The sequence below is a fragment of the Lissotriton helveticus genome, chromosome 3_1 (genome assembly GCF_964261635.1).
Source record: "Lissotriton helveticus chromosome 3_1, aLisHel1.1, whole genome shotgun sequence".
Taxonomy (NCBI): domain Eukaryota; kingdom Metazoa; phylum Chordata; class Amphibia; order Caudata; family Salamandridae; genus Lissotriton; species Lissotriton helveticus.
Window position 1 is genome coordinate 808,752,282 of NC_136061.1, and position 18,948 is coordinate 808,771,229.

At 47.2% G+C, this 18,948-nt stretch overlaps 1 protein-coding gene across 6 annotated transcripts in view; it reads left to right on the forward strand.

Moving 5' to 3' along the window:
• GTF2H1 (general transcription factor IIH subunit 1) overlaps positions 1-18,948 on the forward strand; it is a 482,809-nt gene that overhangs the window by 75,081 nt on the left and 388,780 nt on the right. For all 6 annotated transcript variants that reach the window (XM_078681075.1, XM_078681072.1, XM_078681073.1 and 3 more), the window contains exon 6: positions 1,939-2,088. In XM_078681075.1, the coding sequence (XP_078537201.1) occupies positions 1,939-2,088 (150 nt within the window). The remainder of the gene's footprint in view (positions 1-1,938; positions 2,089-18,948) is intronic.

The window sequence follows — 18,948 nt, forward strand, 5'->3', positions numbered from 1 at the left end:
ATGTAAGGTTACCGAACTTGCAGCTGTCAACACTCCGGAAGATACTGGACTCACTGAATTTAGATCTTGATCATGGTAATCTTTCCCCATCGTTCTGTAACCTTCTTTTCAGGGATGTAGCACTTTTAGATGACCTATTGTGGTGTTACTAGCCACAAATGGATTGGTGGTGCTGGTGTTACAGTACTTAATTTAAACTAAAGAAACCATAAGAAACACACATTATAACTAAATTACTTTGTTATAGGAACACATTAGTCAAATGTTTTACTACTATGATCTAAAAATATAAGATTTGAAGAAAAAAATGGAATGGGTAGATTTTGGTATGTCAAGATTCCACTGTGCAGCTCTCACTGAAGCTATAGTGGACTTCGGTTTGCACCACGCCGTTTATAAATGGCATGTTCATTTAGCTTAAAATAGATACATGAAGTTTCTGAAGTTGTGAAAATCTAAATCGAGAGGATATGTGCTTTTAAACCTAAATTTCGATTATACACATCTATTGTCATCTATGTTCTGCACATGTACCAGACGTTATGCAACTGAGACAAGCGTTATGATATATGAGAATAACTTTAGATAAACAAAACATTGGTTATATTTTCACCACATCTTCCTTGGGTTGCTTCTTTGTTCATTCAAGAGACAAATGTCAATTGGCATGAGATTTATTTGGGCTTGCCATAATAATGCTCAGAAGAGATACCTCATGGCTATCAAATCTTTACCTAAATATGATGCATTGGTCAACCATGTAGTAGTCTTTGGTGTATTTGGAATTAGTTCCTTTACGTCCACTCTATGGTAAATTATTGTTCTGGGTTCCTAGTGGTGTTTCTATATATTTGTGTCCCTTTGGAATGTAAATGAGTACCCCAGCCTACAACAATACTGAGTTTCTAAATTTTCGGCATTCTGTTTTAAAAGTGATCACTTTATTAATGTTTTTTTGGTAACCATGAAACCTGTGTTTGTGTGTGCTTTCTTAGAGCATTTTTTTTCTAAAGCTCTGCAGATTTTTGAGGTCCTGTGAGTGGAGTATGATCCTTATTTTCACAATATAGTTAACCCCTTCCATGCTCATGACGAGCTGAGCTCGTCATGAGTTGCACCGCTCGCATGCTCATGACGAGCTGAGCTCGTCATGTAACGCGGCTTTTAGAAAAAAGCCGCACAGCCCAAAAATGACCGCAGCACGCATGCGGTTAAGGGTACTCTGGGCACTGACAGATTGACTTTTGGTATTTGTAAGAACCTTATTTACCTACAAGGTCTCTCAATGACTTTCTCAACTGAAGCCATCTCATACCTATAAAGTGTCTTCATGATGTTTTTGAAAATTGTAGGATGATTGAGCCTAGTGAATCAAGAGGTCCAAGACACTGAAAAGACCTCTCTGCCACGTTTAGAAAACAGTTGGTGGAAGAAATGTTGAGTAGATTTGGTACATGGGATTGACAATACTGTGTAAGGTAGACGATGCTAACATTTTAATGGATTTGCATTCAAGCAGTCAGTTGTAAACTTAATTATTTTTTCATTGAAAGCAGTGTAGAGATTTTCTAAATGCTCGGATGGGATATTTTTCCTGAGTACTAATATTAAATGGCCAGCTGCGTTTTGCATCCCCTGATCTACGAATCAAAAATGAGCTAAGAACCATTTATAAAGCATAACAGTAATCAGTCTATGAGCTGTTGAGAGCTAAGCTTATAAAAGCACTTCTCAGTTTAGAATAGGTAAATTTTATTCAATGTCTGTGATGTTTACTGTCATCAAGGCAAACTTTGCAGTTAATGTGCATTCATCTCTAGTTGTATCATGAACCTTATGTAAGTCTGAAACAGTGAAATAATTTGCTCCTTTTAAATAGAAAATAATGGAGCATTGTTTGCAGAGGATTTACCAAAAACCTTGTTTTCTTCCATTCAGTGAAACTGAAATATGCAGAAAATGTACCCCACAACTTGACAGAGAAAGAGTTTTGGACACGATTCTTCCAATCCCATTATTTCCACAGGGATCGATTAAACATGGGTTCAAAAGATCTTTTTGCTGAGTGTGCCAAATTAGATGACAATGGTAAGCTTTACACTTTATGTTCTTATATATTTTCATTGTTTTTGTTTTCATAATGATAACCGTAGGAGTGTGGTGCTTATCTTATTCAAGCAAAGATGGTCAACTTTTAGTTTCATGGGCACTCTTCCATCTAGAAATTGGCCCTCTGCAAAATAAGTAAGCTGAAAACACATTTGGTACAGACCTGTTTCGTTCATGCCATCATGTTGCTTAATGCAGTCCCTTTTAAATGTTCTCTCATAAAACTGCAAGTGCTGAGCCCGATTCCAATCACTTACAGCTTTTTGAATAAATATTTTTTTAATCCCATGATTTGCCCAAGATCACTTGTATATGGTTTAGTGGAAAAACTGGAATTGGAACCCAGTTCTTTTGGCGTTGTTTGCAGTTTAGTTACTAAACATTTCTAACCTCCCTTCCTTTCCTTTCGTATCAAACATTCTTTTCTAATACAGTCTTTTTTCATATAGTGCAAAGATAATGGGACATGGCTGACCGATGACACTCTGCAAATGGGACGAGGTGGTCTACGTGTCATGAGGCATGTGTATTAAGGGTTGACTGCGCTTATGTCGAGAAACGGACTATATCCGCAGGCAGGGCCGACTTTAGAGCAGTGCGACTGGTGCGGCCGCACTGGGCGCTGACCTGTGGAGGGGGCTCCAAACTCTGGGGGGAGGAAATGTGTTTAGCAATAACTTGTGTTCAGAGAGCTGAGGGGCACGTTATGTCTGGTGGTAGTGAGAGAATCCGAGGAGGCGGTCTTGGGGTGTGGGGGTGCCGAAAATTATTCTTGCATCGGGCGCCAGCAACGCTAAAGCTGACCCTGTCCGCAGGGAAATAAGATGCCCTGAAAAATACTGTACCAAAATTGGCTGGTTGATATTTTTTGCAGTCCTTTCTAGAGATCATTTTGTTACATCCTATCTGGCATTGCTAGCTAATTCTGTAACATGGTGTCCTTTACTTAAAAAAAAAAAAAGTCCTCATGGGACAGGAAACTATCGTAACCTTCCTAACTATGGACTTGAAAGTTTGCCCTTCTGATTTGAATGTCGTTTTGGCAGACAGGCAACATCATTTGTGCCATCCTGGCCTTTTGTAAGGTTCACACATGTTTGAATATCTTCCCCTGAGAGCAAGAGAAACCAATAACACTAGCATATATTACTTCACGATCATACTACATCAATAGCTTGTAGTTAGGAATTACTAAAAATGTATTACAAAAACTTCAAGTAGTCCAAAATGCCGGAGTCAGACCAATTCTGAAACTTACACGTAATGGTTCAGTTTCTCAGGGACATTAGGAAGCTGCAGTAGCTTAATCTGATTCTAAGACTCTGACCTTGGTCTTTAGAGCCTTCCGCTGTTTGGACCCTATATATCTTTCTGATCATTTTAAACATTACAATTCTTCCAGAACCTTAGGATCTTCTTACCTAAATTCGTTGGCCATTCCTGTTTTTAGATGCAAAACAAAAGAAGGCACATCTTTCTCTCTACTTGGCTCCAAAATTTGGAATCTACTCCCTGTTTCATTTAGATTTATAGATCGTGAAACAGAATTTTGGAAACATTTTAAAACTTTGCTTTTCTCATTAACTAATGATTTCTGCAGACGTCTGACCGACTAATTTCAATGTTCACTTACATTCCCTCAGCCCCCTAATACTACATCCTTCTTTGTCGGTGCTGGTCAACTACCTGTGTTTTAGTTGTTTTTTTTGTTTACTTTATTTACCAGTTCGCATCATATGACATCATAAACCGAAACATAAAGCTCACTGTTACGATTGTTCAGCTAGCAGATAATGGCATGTACATTAATCACAAAAAGTTTCATACACCACCCCAGAGGTAGCATCCAGATATCACCACCTTTCCTCAATCTTTTACCAAAGCTGGCGATATACCGATCATGAGAATAGTTCCACGATTTACAAATGTAGTCCCAAAGAAATCCAAAAGGACCCTCCATCCAACCCAGCAGTATCATTAACCCACCCCTGCAGGGTGGGTGTTTTGCTGCTGCCCCGTAGAATTTGAGTGGCCCACAGATATCCTTAGGCCGCGAGGAGCACAGCAAGGTACTAGCATATAAATCTCTGTTTGTGTTGCAGTACGCTAAGCTGTGCAGCCAACTCTTAAATGTAGGAGCCCTTTTTTGACCCCAGTGTAAGGCGATTTCCCTTTTCAACAGCGATAAACTGAGGGCCACAAACTTCCGATCTGTTGTTGGGAAGTTGGCCATATAGCCCAGTAACGCCACCTCTGGTGTGGGACCCATATCTAGGTCAGCCATGTCTCCGAGTGCCTTATATACTTCCTCCCAATAAGTTCTATTCTTTGTACAGGTCCAAGTGAGGTGCGCAAAATCTGCCTGTGGGGCCCTGTATTTTAGACGTGTGTGGCCTGGTCGGGTCTATTCTGTGAGTTGTCTCGGGAGTCACATATAATTTACTTAAAAATTGTAAATGGTGTAGCTTAGGACTGCTGTTTAGAGAAACCGTTTTGGTCAGGGAACAACATTTAGTCAACTGTTTGTCTAGAATAGGGTACCCCAGGTCCTCCTCTCATGCCCTGCTGAGTTTATCATCTGTTACAGGGATTAGGGCCAGGTATTCGCGATACAGTTTAGAAATTAAGTGCCTGATTCAAAATGGCGACGGGCTAAGACATCCTCCACTCGCCCCACAGTGCCTGACCTTAAGATGGCGCTGCCACAAAACGTTATTGTTTGACTTCAGTTCCATTGCTGTGAAGACTCGCCTAATTTTTAATTTGCTGTGCTACAATTTCATATTGTCTTCAACTAAACTAGTGCCATTCCTGACTCTTGTTTGCTCACCCTAAGACCTTCTTTAATATCCGGATCCTTGGCGACTTATACAATTCTTGCGCATTTGAAAAGGAAGAGCGGAGAGTCCACTGGGGAGGAGACGGTGCCCTCGGCCTGGTCGCGACGGGCGAGACGTTAACTACGTGCAGATGACTGCTCGGATGTCGCTTTCCTCTACCCACTATTTGGTCGTGCCGGTAACTGTCCTCGAACACTTCAGAGAATTGGTGGTGGGGGCCTGCATCCACCAGGTGAGCCGGGGAGCTCTCTCCCGTCAGCCCCGCTGCGGCCCCTGCCATTGTGATGTTGGCCTGTTCCCTGTGGCCTCCATCTGCTGATCGACTAACCCTTTCTGTGCATGGACGTTTGGGGCAGATGCACAAGGGGTCCTCCTACTCCCGGCACAGCGGATGCCTCATGATGTTGGTAACTGTTATCTGCATTATACTGTACGAACTTCTGTTGCCCTCTGGGGCCGCAGGCCTGGGTTATCCTGAGTTTTTTTTTCTGTTGGCTTTGGCTTCACTAGCCGCACTCAACGCTACTGAGTCAGCTTCCCCCCCGGGGCAGGCATGGACCGGGCCCTCGGACCCGAGGTCCCCCATGGTCTCAAAGGGATCGTTCCGACCCTGTGGGGAGACCTCAAGACTTGTTCAAATTTTTTTTTCCTTGTTTTTTTTAATTCAAGTTTTCTTAGGGGTTTTTGGGTGGGGAGGGTGAGAAAGTGGTGGCGGCTTTTTAACAATTGGGTGTTCGGAATTTATGAAGCAAAAAGATTATATTTTCATCAGACTAGGGCTGTGTCATGGGGGGGATTGTGATGGGCCTCATCTGAAATGTGGAGCAGTTGGTCCCTTTCCCAAGTGCTATGAGCCCGTTGACCATTGGAACTTGGAATGTCAAAGGACTTAACTCCCCACAGAAGCGCCAGAGTCTGAAAATATATTGTAGATCATCATCTAGATGTAGTTGCGCTGCAGGAAACGCACTTACCCAGGGGCTGATGACTCGGGCCTTAAGCATAAACAGTTCCCACTAATTTATAGATCCTCAGCCTCCACAAAACACAGAGGGGTTGCTCTACTGTTTCGTGCTGCTATCCAGTTCCAACCTCTGGGGATTCATAGTGACAAGAATGGCCGTTGGGATCATGATTAAGGGTCGCCTGAGGGGGATATTGTGCACTTTTGCGGCGTTCTATGCACCCAATGCAGGTCAGGCGTCTTCTCTACACACGTTTCTGGGGAAATTGTTGGATTTTGCGGAAGAGTCGTTAGTCCTTCTGGGCGACTTTAACTTGGTTTGGCACAAATACCTAGACAGTACGCACCCACAACGATCAGACACGGGCTCATTCTCTGGGGAAACACAGCAACATATTCAAGATTTGGGCCTCCTCGACTCTTGCCGCTTGCTCTTCCCACAGGCACGTGACTACACATTCTATTCTCATGTACATCGTACCTATTCCCGATTGGATCACATCTTCCCCAGTCAGACACTGCAGGATGAGCTCCAGGACGCTAACATTTCCCCCTGTCGATCTCTGATCACAGCTTGTACACGGTTTGTCTTCAATGGAGGGGGACTACCTCATCTGCCCCTAAGTGGTTCTTCCCCGCGTCCATTACCCGGGATAAGGAATCCTGTACTAAATTACGTTCTGCTATCACTGAATTCTTCAAGGCTAACCGCCCGGAGGATACCTCGGAGTTCACTACCCGGGATGCTCTGAAGGGGGTTCTTCGGGGGGAATGCATCGCTCTAAATGCCGCACTCAATAAGCAACGTGCTCGAGAGCGAGAGCTCTTGGAATCTGAACTTTCTTCCCTTGAACAGGTCCATAAGGCTAAACCTACGAGACAAACGTTACGCCAACTCACCACTCTTCGGGGTAAACTATGGTCCATTTATAATGATAGGGCAGAATTCGCTCTCCTTAAGCTGCGGCCTTTATCTTACACTCAGGGCAACAAAGTGGGTAAGCATCTAGCAAGGCAGTTGAGGGACAAACGAGAGAAGGAGTATATAGGAGGCATCTTGGGCCCCACGGGGGAGTTGATGCACAGAGATATAGATAAAGCGGCTCCTTTCGGATCTTTCTATAGGGACCTATATACAGGGGACTCTTTAGCCGAGGAAGCCCAACAAGATTACCTTTAATCCTTTACCCCAGGTACCTGAGGCGTGGAACGACCTGCTTACAGCCCCTATCACATTAGACGATGTCACATCGGCCATCCAATCATTGAAACCTAATAAAGCCCCTGTCCCTGATGGGTTTACGGCTCTCTTTTATAGAGCATTCGCCCCCGATCTTGCTCCCTATCTTGTGACTCTTTTTAATAAAATTACAGAGGAGCGTGTCACTTCCGACTCCATAGCGGAGGCTGTGATATCAGTCATTCCCAAACCGGGGAAAGACCCTCAAAGCTGTGCCTCTTAAAGGCCAATAGCATTGTTAAACCTTGATGCTAAACTATATTCCATACTTGCCAAAAGATTAAATGACCTCATGCCCGCTCTTATCCACCCGGACCAGTCCCGATTAATTATGGGGCGCCAACATCTGTAGAACAATGCATTTAATTGAGAAAGCCAACAAGCGTAAGATTCCGGCGATACTCGTTGGTTTGGACGCTGAGAAGGCCTTTGATAGGGTCGACTGGGCTTCCCTATTTAGCACACTCACAGCGTTTGGTTTTGCGACCAAATTTCTTAACATGATACGGGCTAATTATCGTCTCCCAAATTCCCGAGTCGTGGTCAATGGAGTACAATCTCCTACCTTCCCGCACTCTAGAGGCACGCGGCAGGGCTGCCCCCTCTCCCCTTTACTTTTTGCTCTCAGCATTGAACCGCTAGCCCTCACAATACGGAATAGGCCAGACATTCATGGCATCCCGTTCACGGGGGAATACCATAAAATCTATGTTTGCTGATGACGTGCTTTTATACCTATCAGAACCTGAAACTTCCCTTCCAGGTTTGCAGTCTGAACTCACACGGTATGAATTAGTATCAGGGTTTAAAATCAATCTAGGTAAATCATATATTCTCAACCTCACCCTGTCATCTGGAGCAGCCCTCCACCTTCGTAAGCTTACACCATTGGCATAGGCTACCACCTCCATACAGTATCTGGGGGTTCAATTGACTCCGAACCTTGAGGGACTTTACGCTGCCAACTTCCCTCCTATTCTTGCACGTATCCAGGCAGAGCTTGTTAAGTGAAAGCCCCTTTTTCTCTCTTGGCTTGGTCGCATACATGCCATAAAGATGACTCTCCTACCTAAGCTGCTTTATTTATTCCAAGCCTTACCTATCGAGCTGGATCACGGATTCTTTCGGAGAGTGAAATCGATGATGCTGCGCTTTATCTGGCAAGGCGGGAGGGCCCTTTTCTCTTACTCTTTGCTGTGCCGATCCCGCGCTGATGGGGGAGTTGGCTTGCCCGATTCTTTTTTTTTTTTTTTTTTTTTTTTTTTTTTTTTTTTGATACTACAACGCGGTCCAATTGAGAATCTTGGTTGAATGGTCTCAATTAGAATCTGAAAAACACTGGCTGCATATGGATCGTAGTGTGACTGGACGGACTATTTGGGATTTAATATGGCGCCCACATAAGGACAGACCCCCAAACACCTACATTAGCACCCACACGCACCACTCTCAGAGTTTGGGATACGGTTTCCGGGGATGACAGGTGGACCTCCTTCCCTTCTCCGTTCACTCCGATCCATTTCAATCCAGCTTTTCCCCGGCAAAACACGAGGGACCCTTTGAGGCCTGGAAGAAAGGGGCGGTGCCTAGCCTTGACTCACTTATTCCACAACTACGACCCCCTCACCTTTGACCACTGTAAAAGGGATTTTGCATTAGAGAACACAGAACGGTACCATTACACACAACTGATGCATTGGGCGCTATACCCCTCGGTTAGATGCTGCTACTAGACCCCTTACTAAATTTGAGGCTTTCCTCACCAAATCCTCCTCTATGAAGGGGGTGATTTTGTTCATTTATAGCTTTCTGCTTAAACACTTCTCTCCCCGCGCCCTAGATATATGTCTATGTGGGAAGGCATGATCCAACGTCCGATCCTTGATGAGGAATGGGCTCATCTTTGGTCAGATATCGCGTGCTTTAATCATTCTGTGGACCTAAGAGAGGCGCATCTCAAGACCATGATGGACTGGTATTTACATCCTTCCAAACTCAAATTGATCTTCCCAACTTCCTCAGATAGATGCTGGAGGGGATGTGGTCTACTAGGAGACTTCCGACACATATGGTGGGACTGCCCGTCTATCCGCCCATGCTGAGAAGAAACCTTAGCACATATAAAAGACATGCTCGGGTATCCCATCCCTACCACTAGGGAGTCCTTCTGGGGCTTCGGGATCCTTCCCTTGATCACCAGACTCGAGCACACAAAAAGATCATGTGGCTTTGCATCGGAGCAGCTAAGGTCACCCTGACAACTGCCTGGAAACGGAAAGAAGCCCCGGCTATTTCCCTCTGGCACTCACGGCTCTGGAGACTGCTCAGTCTCTAACGGATGGCCGATATCTTCAGAGATAACTTTAAAAATTTCGAGTACCAGTGGGGCCCCCTAGTGACCTTTCTCTCCCATGGCCTTTCATCTGTGGATGAACATGTCAGTGACACTTAATTCCATTCTTGTAGCTGTACTGCCGCCACCACGGGTAGGGTGGGGGAGGGTAACGTGGGGGGAAGGGGTTCTGGGAGGGATGGGGGTTTGTAAATTTTGGTTATGTGTCCCACGTTGGGACAAGTTTTGTTCTGCTCTGTTTACTTTGCCTCAGGCTTTCCAGCTGGACTTCTTGAGAGATGGCTCCGCAGATATCCGTGGTGCACACTATCTCCCTGCTCAGAGGTACAGTCAAGTTGCTTGGTCACAAACGCCCTTATAGGTTGATTCAACGAAGCAGCTCCGGTACATTAAGCAGCTGTATCCCTCATTTTGCTTTCTCATTGTGCAGAGGAGCTGGTCTAGTTCGTCCTATGCAATTTGGCTGACTGTCAACTCTCCTTGCTGGAACTCGTTGATCCCCTGCGTGGGACTACAGAGCTGTTGTGTTTGTCATTTGTGGAATGCATGGTACACATTTCTATTAAACCATTGGGGGGAGGGGGGTGGAATTGTGTGGGGGTTGTTTTCTTTTTTTCTTCCTTTGTTTTCTTTTTCAAGGCAACAAACTGTTACGACTTCGGACATTGGTGTGATGCTCATTCTGAGATGGGAGTTCATCGTGGGTTTGGATGGGGGGTAGGGGGTTGAAGTTACTGAGCTGGAATGTAAATGGGTTGGGGGATCGGATAAAGAGAGGGGTGGTTATGCAGCTTTTGCGGCGCCTCTCGTCCGACGTTGTCCTGCTACAAGAGACACACTTGATTGGGAATACTTGCCACGCTCTCAACAGGCGGGGTTACCGTCTTGTTGCTCATTCTGGCTTTACTTCTAGTTCTAGAGGGGTGGGGATACTGCTTAAGACCTCACTTCCCCTCGTGGTTGATGAAGTGGTTCTTGACGCTAGGGGTCGATATGTTGCATTGATAGGAAGATGGGAGGGGAAAACGGTTTCATTTGTATCGGTGTACGTTCCTCCTGGCTTACAATCCACAACATTTGCAGACTTGGGGTGGATGGTTTTGGGTCTCCCGGAAGGTGTTCTAATATTAGGTGGTGATTTTAACTCAGTCGTCTCTGGCAGGGCAGATCGTTATCCCCCCAGGGACCTTACAGCTGCGTACTCCTGGTTGGATGAATTTTTGGAGACCTTGGGGCTTGTGGACTGTTGGCGGTTACTACACCAAGAGCAGACACAGTTCACTTTCCACTCTGGCGCACATGGTAGTCTTGCTAGATTAGAGTATGTCCTTGTGCCGGCTGCCCAATCCTCCTCGATTGGAGAGATTAGACACCTAGCTCGGGGTATTTCGGACCACTCCCCTCTCTGGTTCTATTTTAACTCTAATGCAGGTGCTGAAGGACGAGTGGCCCCGATTAACCCCTGGTACCTCCTCAACCCCAAAACCCGTACTGAGTTGATTAAATCATTAGATTTATATTTTGCTGAAAATGTGGGATCCGTGTCCTCACCTGTGTCACTGTGGGAAGCTTTCAAGACTGTTATTAGGGGACAGGCATTGTCTTTGATAGGGTGTGCCAAGAAATGTAAAAATGAAGCAGTTGCTCGTCTTGAGACAGAAATTACTGAATTGGAAGCTGCATGGAGCGTAATGTTACTCAAGACGCATTGCATATCCTCAGTCTTAAGCAATTAGAATACAAGAACTTAGTAACTGATGCTGCCAAGATGATGAGTAGGGGACAACAGGGACGATTGTATGATGTGGGCGATAAGGCAGGAAAGTTGATTGCCTGGCTAGACAGAAAGGAGAGAGCGAGTCGTGTGATTCCTGTGATTGAGAACTTAGATGGTGTGCGTGTGACAGACCCAGTTGACATTGTTGGATGTTTTGCTGATTATTTCCGGGAAGTTTACTCCGCAGTGTCGGACAGGCCCGAGGAAGATTCTCAGTTGTTACTTAGGGATATCGCATTGCCTTGTCTGTCAGAGTCTTAACAGGACTGTTTGGATGCCATACCCTCGGTGGATGAGGTAGCACTGGCGATGTGCTCTATACGCTCTGGGAAGGTCTTGGGTCCCAATGGCCTCCCCATCGAATTGTATAAACTGCGACCTGATACGCTAGCGCCATTCCTCCGTGATATGTTTTTGGCTGCGCGAGAAACTGGCACCCTCCCTCGAGATCAGCGCCTTGCGACCATTGTGGTGATCCACAAGGAGGGTAAGCCACGGGATCGTTGCACGTCTTACAGGCCTATTTCGCTCCTGAATGCCGAGCCTAAGATTCTGGCCAAGTTACTCGCTAATCGCCTTATCACGGTGATTAGTGATCTGATTCATCCGGACCAGTCGGGCTTTATTCCACACCGTAACACAGCATTGAATTTAAGGCGTTTGCATGGTGTTCTCGCGAGAGCAGCAACTTTGAGTGAACCGGCCATCTTGGCGTCCTTAGATGCCACGATGGCCTTCGATACAATCGAATGCCTGTATCTTTGGGCCACACTCGCCAAATTCGGTTTCGGCGCTGGCTTTATTAGTTGGGTTAAACTCCTGTACAATATGCCACTGGCGCAGGTAGTAGTTAATGGTCGGGTCTCCATGCCCTTTGCCCTTGGAAGGGGCACGCGGCAGGGCTGTCCGTTATCCCCGCTTCTCTTTGCTCTTGCGCTGGAACCGCTCGCTGCTTGGCTACGATGGGAACCCTCTATGAGGGGTATATATTGGACTCAGATTTTGAAGATCGTATTTCATTGTATGCGGATGATATCTTATTGTACCTCACGTCTCCCCAAAAATCGCTTAATGTGTTGTTCGATGTGCTTAACTCCTTCCGGAAGAACTCGGGTCTGGTTATCAACTGGTCAAAGTCCTATATTTATGTTCTCGCCGGTGGTGTCCCCCTTCTGCCGCGGGGTTGCCCCATCCAAGTGTCACAGTCTGGTTTTAAATACTTTGGTGTGTTTATCTCGCTGGACCCTGCGGTTCGCTATGACCGTAATCTACTCCCCCCCACTCCGTTTGCGCTCGGATGTAGTGCGCTGGCGTAAACTACCACTGTCTCCGCTGGGGCGCGCGGCCCTTTTCAAAATGATGTCCTTACCGCGATTTCTGTATGCACTCCAGAACAGTTTTGACGTGATTCCGTCTAAATATTTCCAGGAGGTAGAATCCTTGCAGAGGCAATTGATATGGAACGGACGTTCGCGCATTGCTCTTCCAAAGTTAACGCTTCCCTGGTATGATGGCGGCATATCGCTTCCGGATATTCGAAGGTATTATTGGGCTTCCCAACTTGCTGCCATCAACCATGGAATGTATGGTCCAGCGTCGAATCCGGCATTTGAAATGGATAGGTGGCTGCTACCGGGTGGTGATTATAACAGGGTGCTTTATTCGGGATCTGCCCGTTTAGGTCTCTCGGGACCTACCGCTATAGCCGTGCGTATATGGCATAGTGCGAATGCGGCTATGGGTTGGAGAGATAGATTAACCCGTGCAACTCCACTTTACGCCTCCGCAAAATTGGGTTCTCTGTGGAAAACTAAGGGGTTTGACAAATGGGATACGATCGGTATTAGTAAAGTACGTGATCTCTGGGTTAAGGGAAGGGTAAAGACCTTCTCGGACTTGCAAGTGGAATATCAGCTGAGTGGCAGGGATATCTTTCGTTACGTTCAAGTACGTCATGCCTTGAATTCAGTTTTTCCGGTGGGAAGTGACGTTCCGGAATCCTCCCCCCTCGAAGAGCGTATATTGGATGGTCATGTGCCAGATAGCACCATTTCATTGTTTTATAAAAAGATGATTAATGACCGGTCGAGTTTGCTTGACCGCCTTAGAGACACCTGGATTGCTGATGGTATTGAATTAGACGATGAGTATTGGCAGTCCGCAATCTCCTCTCCCAGGGAGGTTGCGATCCCGGCCCGCCTCGGCCTGGTCCAGCTCAGGATCCTCCATCGAATCTGTCACCGGCCCCCGCCTTATTCATATGGGCTATTCCGCTGATGGCTTATGTAAGCGTGGTTGTGGTCTTCTCGGCACCTTTCTTCATATAATTTGGGAATGCCCTGAGGTGGTGCGTTTTTGGAATCGTATACATGATGTGATGAGTGAGGTGACGGGCGTTGTGATGTTGCCAGAAGCCAGGCATTGTCTATTGAATGTATGGGGACCGAATGATTATGATGTGTCACAGCTTCGATGGGCGACTCTTGCCAATATGATAGCCAAAACGAGATATTGCGCAATTATGGGGGTCCCAGAGACCCCCTACAGTGACTGCCTGGAAAGAGAATATGGACTGGTGCATGTTCAGAGAGAAAACGGTGTATGTGGCGAGAGGTAGACCCAGGAAATGGGGGAAGATTTGGAACCAGTGGAACTTGTACCGAGGTGATATATGTACGCCCCCGCTCACAGAGATCTCTAGTCCTCCCCAATCGCCCTGACCCAGCATTCCTGCTCTGAGGTGATGTGATTATTGTTTATATGCAATTCTGCCCCCGAGCCCCCCCCCCCCTTGCCTGTAATTGAAGACTTTTATCTTTTGTTATCGTGTTTCTCCCGTCCTCCTTGATCACACGCCTGGCCTGATGATTGTACTATTGTTATATTGCCTTGTTTGTTTGTTGATGTTTTATTATAATAAAAAGTTTTTTTTAAAAAAATATTCTATTAAACATATCTTTAACAAAAAACACACATTTAACCCACAGATCAACACTTAAGACAGAAACAAAGGACAGCCCACAGACTGTACTTAAACCAAACCATTTGTAAATACTAGTTAGTCATATTTACAAAAAAAGCTTCTCAATAGTATTCTAAAAGACTGCAAAAAAAACAGCCCAACAGACTGTCTTATTTCCAAGAAGCCAAAAATACTCTCAATTCACTAGCTTTGGCTGGCAGAACACCCAAAAATCGCTCTGCAGATCTCCATTCATAAAATTGCGCAGAAAAGGGATCCATATTTTAATTCCCTGGGGATACAGAATCACCACGGAAGAAATATGTTTTTATACCTAAACCTATCTAGCTATTCCCTCAAGGGAGCTGGCTAATTTAATTCACATCTCACTGTGGTACCTCCAAAAAGCAACACGTTCTTCGATGTGTGCTTGAAACAGGCAAGCTAAAAATATTGCAAAATATGCAAATATTATAATCAAAGTAGTGCATAAGGTACTCTTTGTACGTTGCGCCGTTCTAACAAAGTCAAACAGAGAAAAATCTCCTCATTACCTGCCTACATAAATTGCAATTTACATATCTATCCCATACTAATCCAAAGTTGGCCAACACAAATCTAAGCAACAGTAAGTGTTACTAAACTACCTTACCAATCCAAGGTATCAAAACCAACAGTAAGAGCCGCAGAACGACTCTTACCAAACAAATGGTTGTCCAAATTCTTACTGCCAAGTTCTGAATGACCTCACGGTCTTTTTTTAAAAAAAATACTCACGCCAAAAATGTTCAGTCGGGGGTGACATCATGTGGAGGATCAAAATAAGGAAGACCAGAAATATACCGGGCTGCAGAGACAGAATCCCCAGAATATCTGTGCACAGAGTACCTCCTTAGTAGAATCCTGTCCTGTCCTCCTCAGTAGATTTCTGACTCCTGACAAGATCACTCCCTCAGATAGCCAGTTCTCTGATGAGGTCCACGTTGGAGCGCCATTTGAAGAACATTGAAACCTGAAACAGGGGTCCCACTGATACTTGGTCCTTTTAACCCAACAAAGAAGAAATTGGCACAGAAGCTGAAATATATAAAAGAGCATTTTTATTAACCTCAAATGAGTGAGACTATGTCACACAGAAGCCTTAGCAACTGAATGGGGCAGTCTGAGGAATACAGAAAACAGAGGCCTTATATAAGCTGAGGGTTACATACTCGGCATAAGACCAAGGGGCAGTCCTGGCTCATGTAAGCATGCAAAAATGACTAAGATGGGCATACAAGATTTGCTTGCTCAACAAAGTGGGAGGAGAGTTACTTCTCCATGCAGCAGCAAAAGTAGCCTGAGTTATACTAGAGAAGCAGGTGCATTCTACTAGCTAGGCCCTTTTGGGCATGTGCGAAGGTGGAAGATGCTAAATATAATTTGTCTCTCGGCAGACTTCAAGAGCAGTTAACACTGAGGGAGGACCGAGCACATGGCAAACAAAATGGCTGCCAGAAATACAAAATGGCTTTCAGCTCATGCTAACAAATCCGTCCAATATTTAACAAGGGGTCCCCCAGGGTCAGGTGAGTACAGTTAGTTCAGTCCCAGCGGCACAGGGGCGGCCGGGTGCCGAGGTAGGTAGGCCCAATGTTATCCAATGAGGGAAGGGGGGCCTTCGGTTGGTGGCGGCTGGCTAGCAGGCCACGCGGCTCTGGGAGATGGGCTCCTGGTCACTTGCTCAGGGCAAGGGGGGAAGGAAGATAGGACAGAGAGGTCACAGCCAGCGGCACTCGGGCGGCTGGGTGCAGGGTGCTTTTGAGCCGTCGGGCGCTCAATGCTATCCAATGAGGATCTTGAAAAAGGAGCAAAGGCTGCAGGCTCGGGGACGGTGACTCTTCAGAGGCGACCAGCACTTCGAGAGGTAAGTTGGGATCTTGGAGCACAGGTAGGTACCCCAAAGGGAGGCACATGGGGCCGCGGGGTGCCGGGTGCAGGGGTGTCTTTGGGGGTTGGAAAAGCTTACCCTCGGCTGGTCGAGGTTGGGGTGGCCCCTGGTTCTGAGTCTGCAGGCGTCTGCTGGTTCGTCGAGGAGGGTCTTTGGGCACTGGGCTTTGGGTCCCAGGCGCCGGGGGGACGTCCTCGTGGTCTTGGTTCGGGTTGGTCTGGGCTCGGCTGGTGCAGAGTGGGCTGAACCGGAGCTTCCTGGTGGGCATCAGGTGGGTTGTTGCAGCAGAGCCTCTGCTGATGGGAGTCCCAATCTTCGAGAGGGTCAAGGCAGGCAGGTCCTCTGGGTGTCCCAAGGTTGGTGTCCGCGGAGGTCGCCGGGATTAGGCAGTAGCAGGTTCCAGGATCAACAGGCCGGTAGGGCTGGGGCCAAGTCAATTGTTATTGTCCTTTTAGCAGCTGCGCGGCGGGTCTTCTTCTTGATCTTCTTTCTTCTTTTGATATCGGGATCTGACGAAGGAAGGTTCAGGGAGCCCCTAAATACTACATTTAGGGGCGTTACAGGTAGGGCAAGGGCAGGGACCAATGGGTCCCTGTCCTGGGGTGAGGACACCCCCTAGCCTGCTCCTCTCCTGTGGGAGGGGGGCAGGAGCCTAGCTGGGATTGGGCAGGGCTCCCCATCTACAAGATGGCCGGAGCCCGGAGTCATGCTTCACCTCTCCTCCTCCACCTGAGGGGTGGGGTTGGCAAAGGTTGGCACACCCTCCTTCCTGACGTAGTTTTTCCCGCCAGAGTGGGGGTAGAACAGGTGGGGGGCCAGTTGCTGGGTACAGCAAATGGTCTGGAGAAGCTCTCAGAGGCGGTATGCCTTTGAAGCTTCCCCCTGTCCATCCTGGGGGAGGAGACCTATCACCTCGCCCAGGATGTGCATTGTTGCAGGCCCAGGAGAGCGGGGGGGCTCTCCACCCAGGGGTCCAGCAACATGTCTGCTGTGTGGCAGCCTCTGCAACCACTCGTGGATTGTAGGTTCGGGTTTTGAAGGGCATCTCTAAGATGCCCTCTCGTGCATTATACATTAAATCCCACACTGGCATCAGTGCGGGTTTAATGTGCTGAGAAGTTTGGTACCAAACTTGTCGGTTTTTAGTGTAGCCATTATGGTGCTGTGGAGTTCGTAATGACCTCCCAGCACCATATACTCTTAAATGGCATCACTGCACTTACAGTGCCCAGGAATGGCCCTGGGTACTGTAGGGGCACAGGGCTCATGCCCTTGTGCCCTCACCTCTAGCATAGGGCACCCAGCTAGAGGGGTGACTGAAGTATGCCAGGGCAGTGGGTTCTGTGGGCATGGCACACAGGGATGTGTGCCATGTCGACTCTTGTTTTAGTTCTCTACTTGGGCGCTCAGCCTGCAAAGGCAGTGTGTGGTTGCCAGGGTACAGGGCCCCTGAGGGTGGCACAATAAGTGCTGCAGCCCTCAGGGGTCTCCTCTGGTCACCATACCCTGGGTACCTAGGGTACCATTTACTAGAGACTGACAGGTGGCCAGAGGTGCCAATTGGGTATTTTGTTTCAGCATAGCTTTTCTCTTTAGGGAAGGAACACAGGCCCTGGGTACCTGATTGGCAGGGACTCATGCACACTCAGTCAAGCACATCAGCAGTTCAGAAAAAAGTGGGGGCATACCAAGGCAAGGAAGATGGCACTTTCTCACAGTAACTAAAACCCACACCAATGACCCACCGTCCTGCCAGCCTAATGTGCCTAGCCACCTGAATACCCCCCACAATGGCTTCCGTCGCAGTTCATCCTATTCCCCCCCCCAGCATGTCTACTGACCCTAGCTACGGAATCTCCCCTACACCTTTGATCTCCTCCCACCTAGTGCCCCCCACCAACTGGGAGACTGGTACACTCCCAAAGACCCCGGATTCTGATCGAGCTAGCCCTCCAACAGCTCCCAACCCTGATCAGCCTAACCTTTATAGCTCGTCCCCTGGCACCTCCAACAGAGTCGCCCCTAGACCGCTGATAACCTCCCCGCTAGCCATCAACCAAACCCCTGAGTCTGCTCAAGCCAACCTCTCTCCCCTTCCACCTATACATGCCACCTGTACTGCTCCTGAACCGTTGCCCCCTACCCTTTAGCACCCCCAGCTTATATTGATCTCGAAATTCTGCACTCCAGAGCGGCTAAAGTAACCCAGAGCATCCATAGTTCCATTCTGGACCTTATGAACCTCCTTCACCTTGCGGAACTCTCCCTTGCTAACCTCCAGCCACCAAGCCTCTAAGCACCCACTACTGCTACCTTTGAGACATCTTCGCCCACGCAAGCAACCTTGCCACCTTTCAGAGGAGGAATCCCAAGCTCTTGACCTCTCTTACAACTCTACCACTGCCACCTCTAATCCTCTAGACTTCACAGGAAACAAAATCCTAGCCTTACTCCAAGACCACAACTCTGTCCAAGCCATCCGTCATCCACTAGATAAGAGTCCCGAATACCTCATCAGCAGGGTCCCCATCAACCCCAACAGGCCAGCTACCCACCATAACAGAAGTGTGGTTAAAAGCATCCTTGCGCCTGTATTCCTGTCCGTCCAGATCCCTGACACTCCCCCAGACCCCCCCCCCCCTCCCTATCTGGTCTCTTAATCAATTGCTGATCGGCAGTTAAGCATGCCGCTGATATTGCTGACCTCACCTTGAACAAAATTTAGACCTAGCTATACTAACCGAATCGTGGCTCAATGAATACTCTTCCCCCT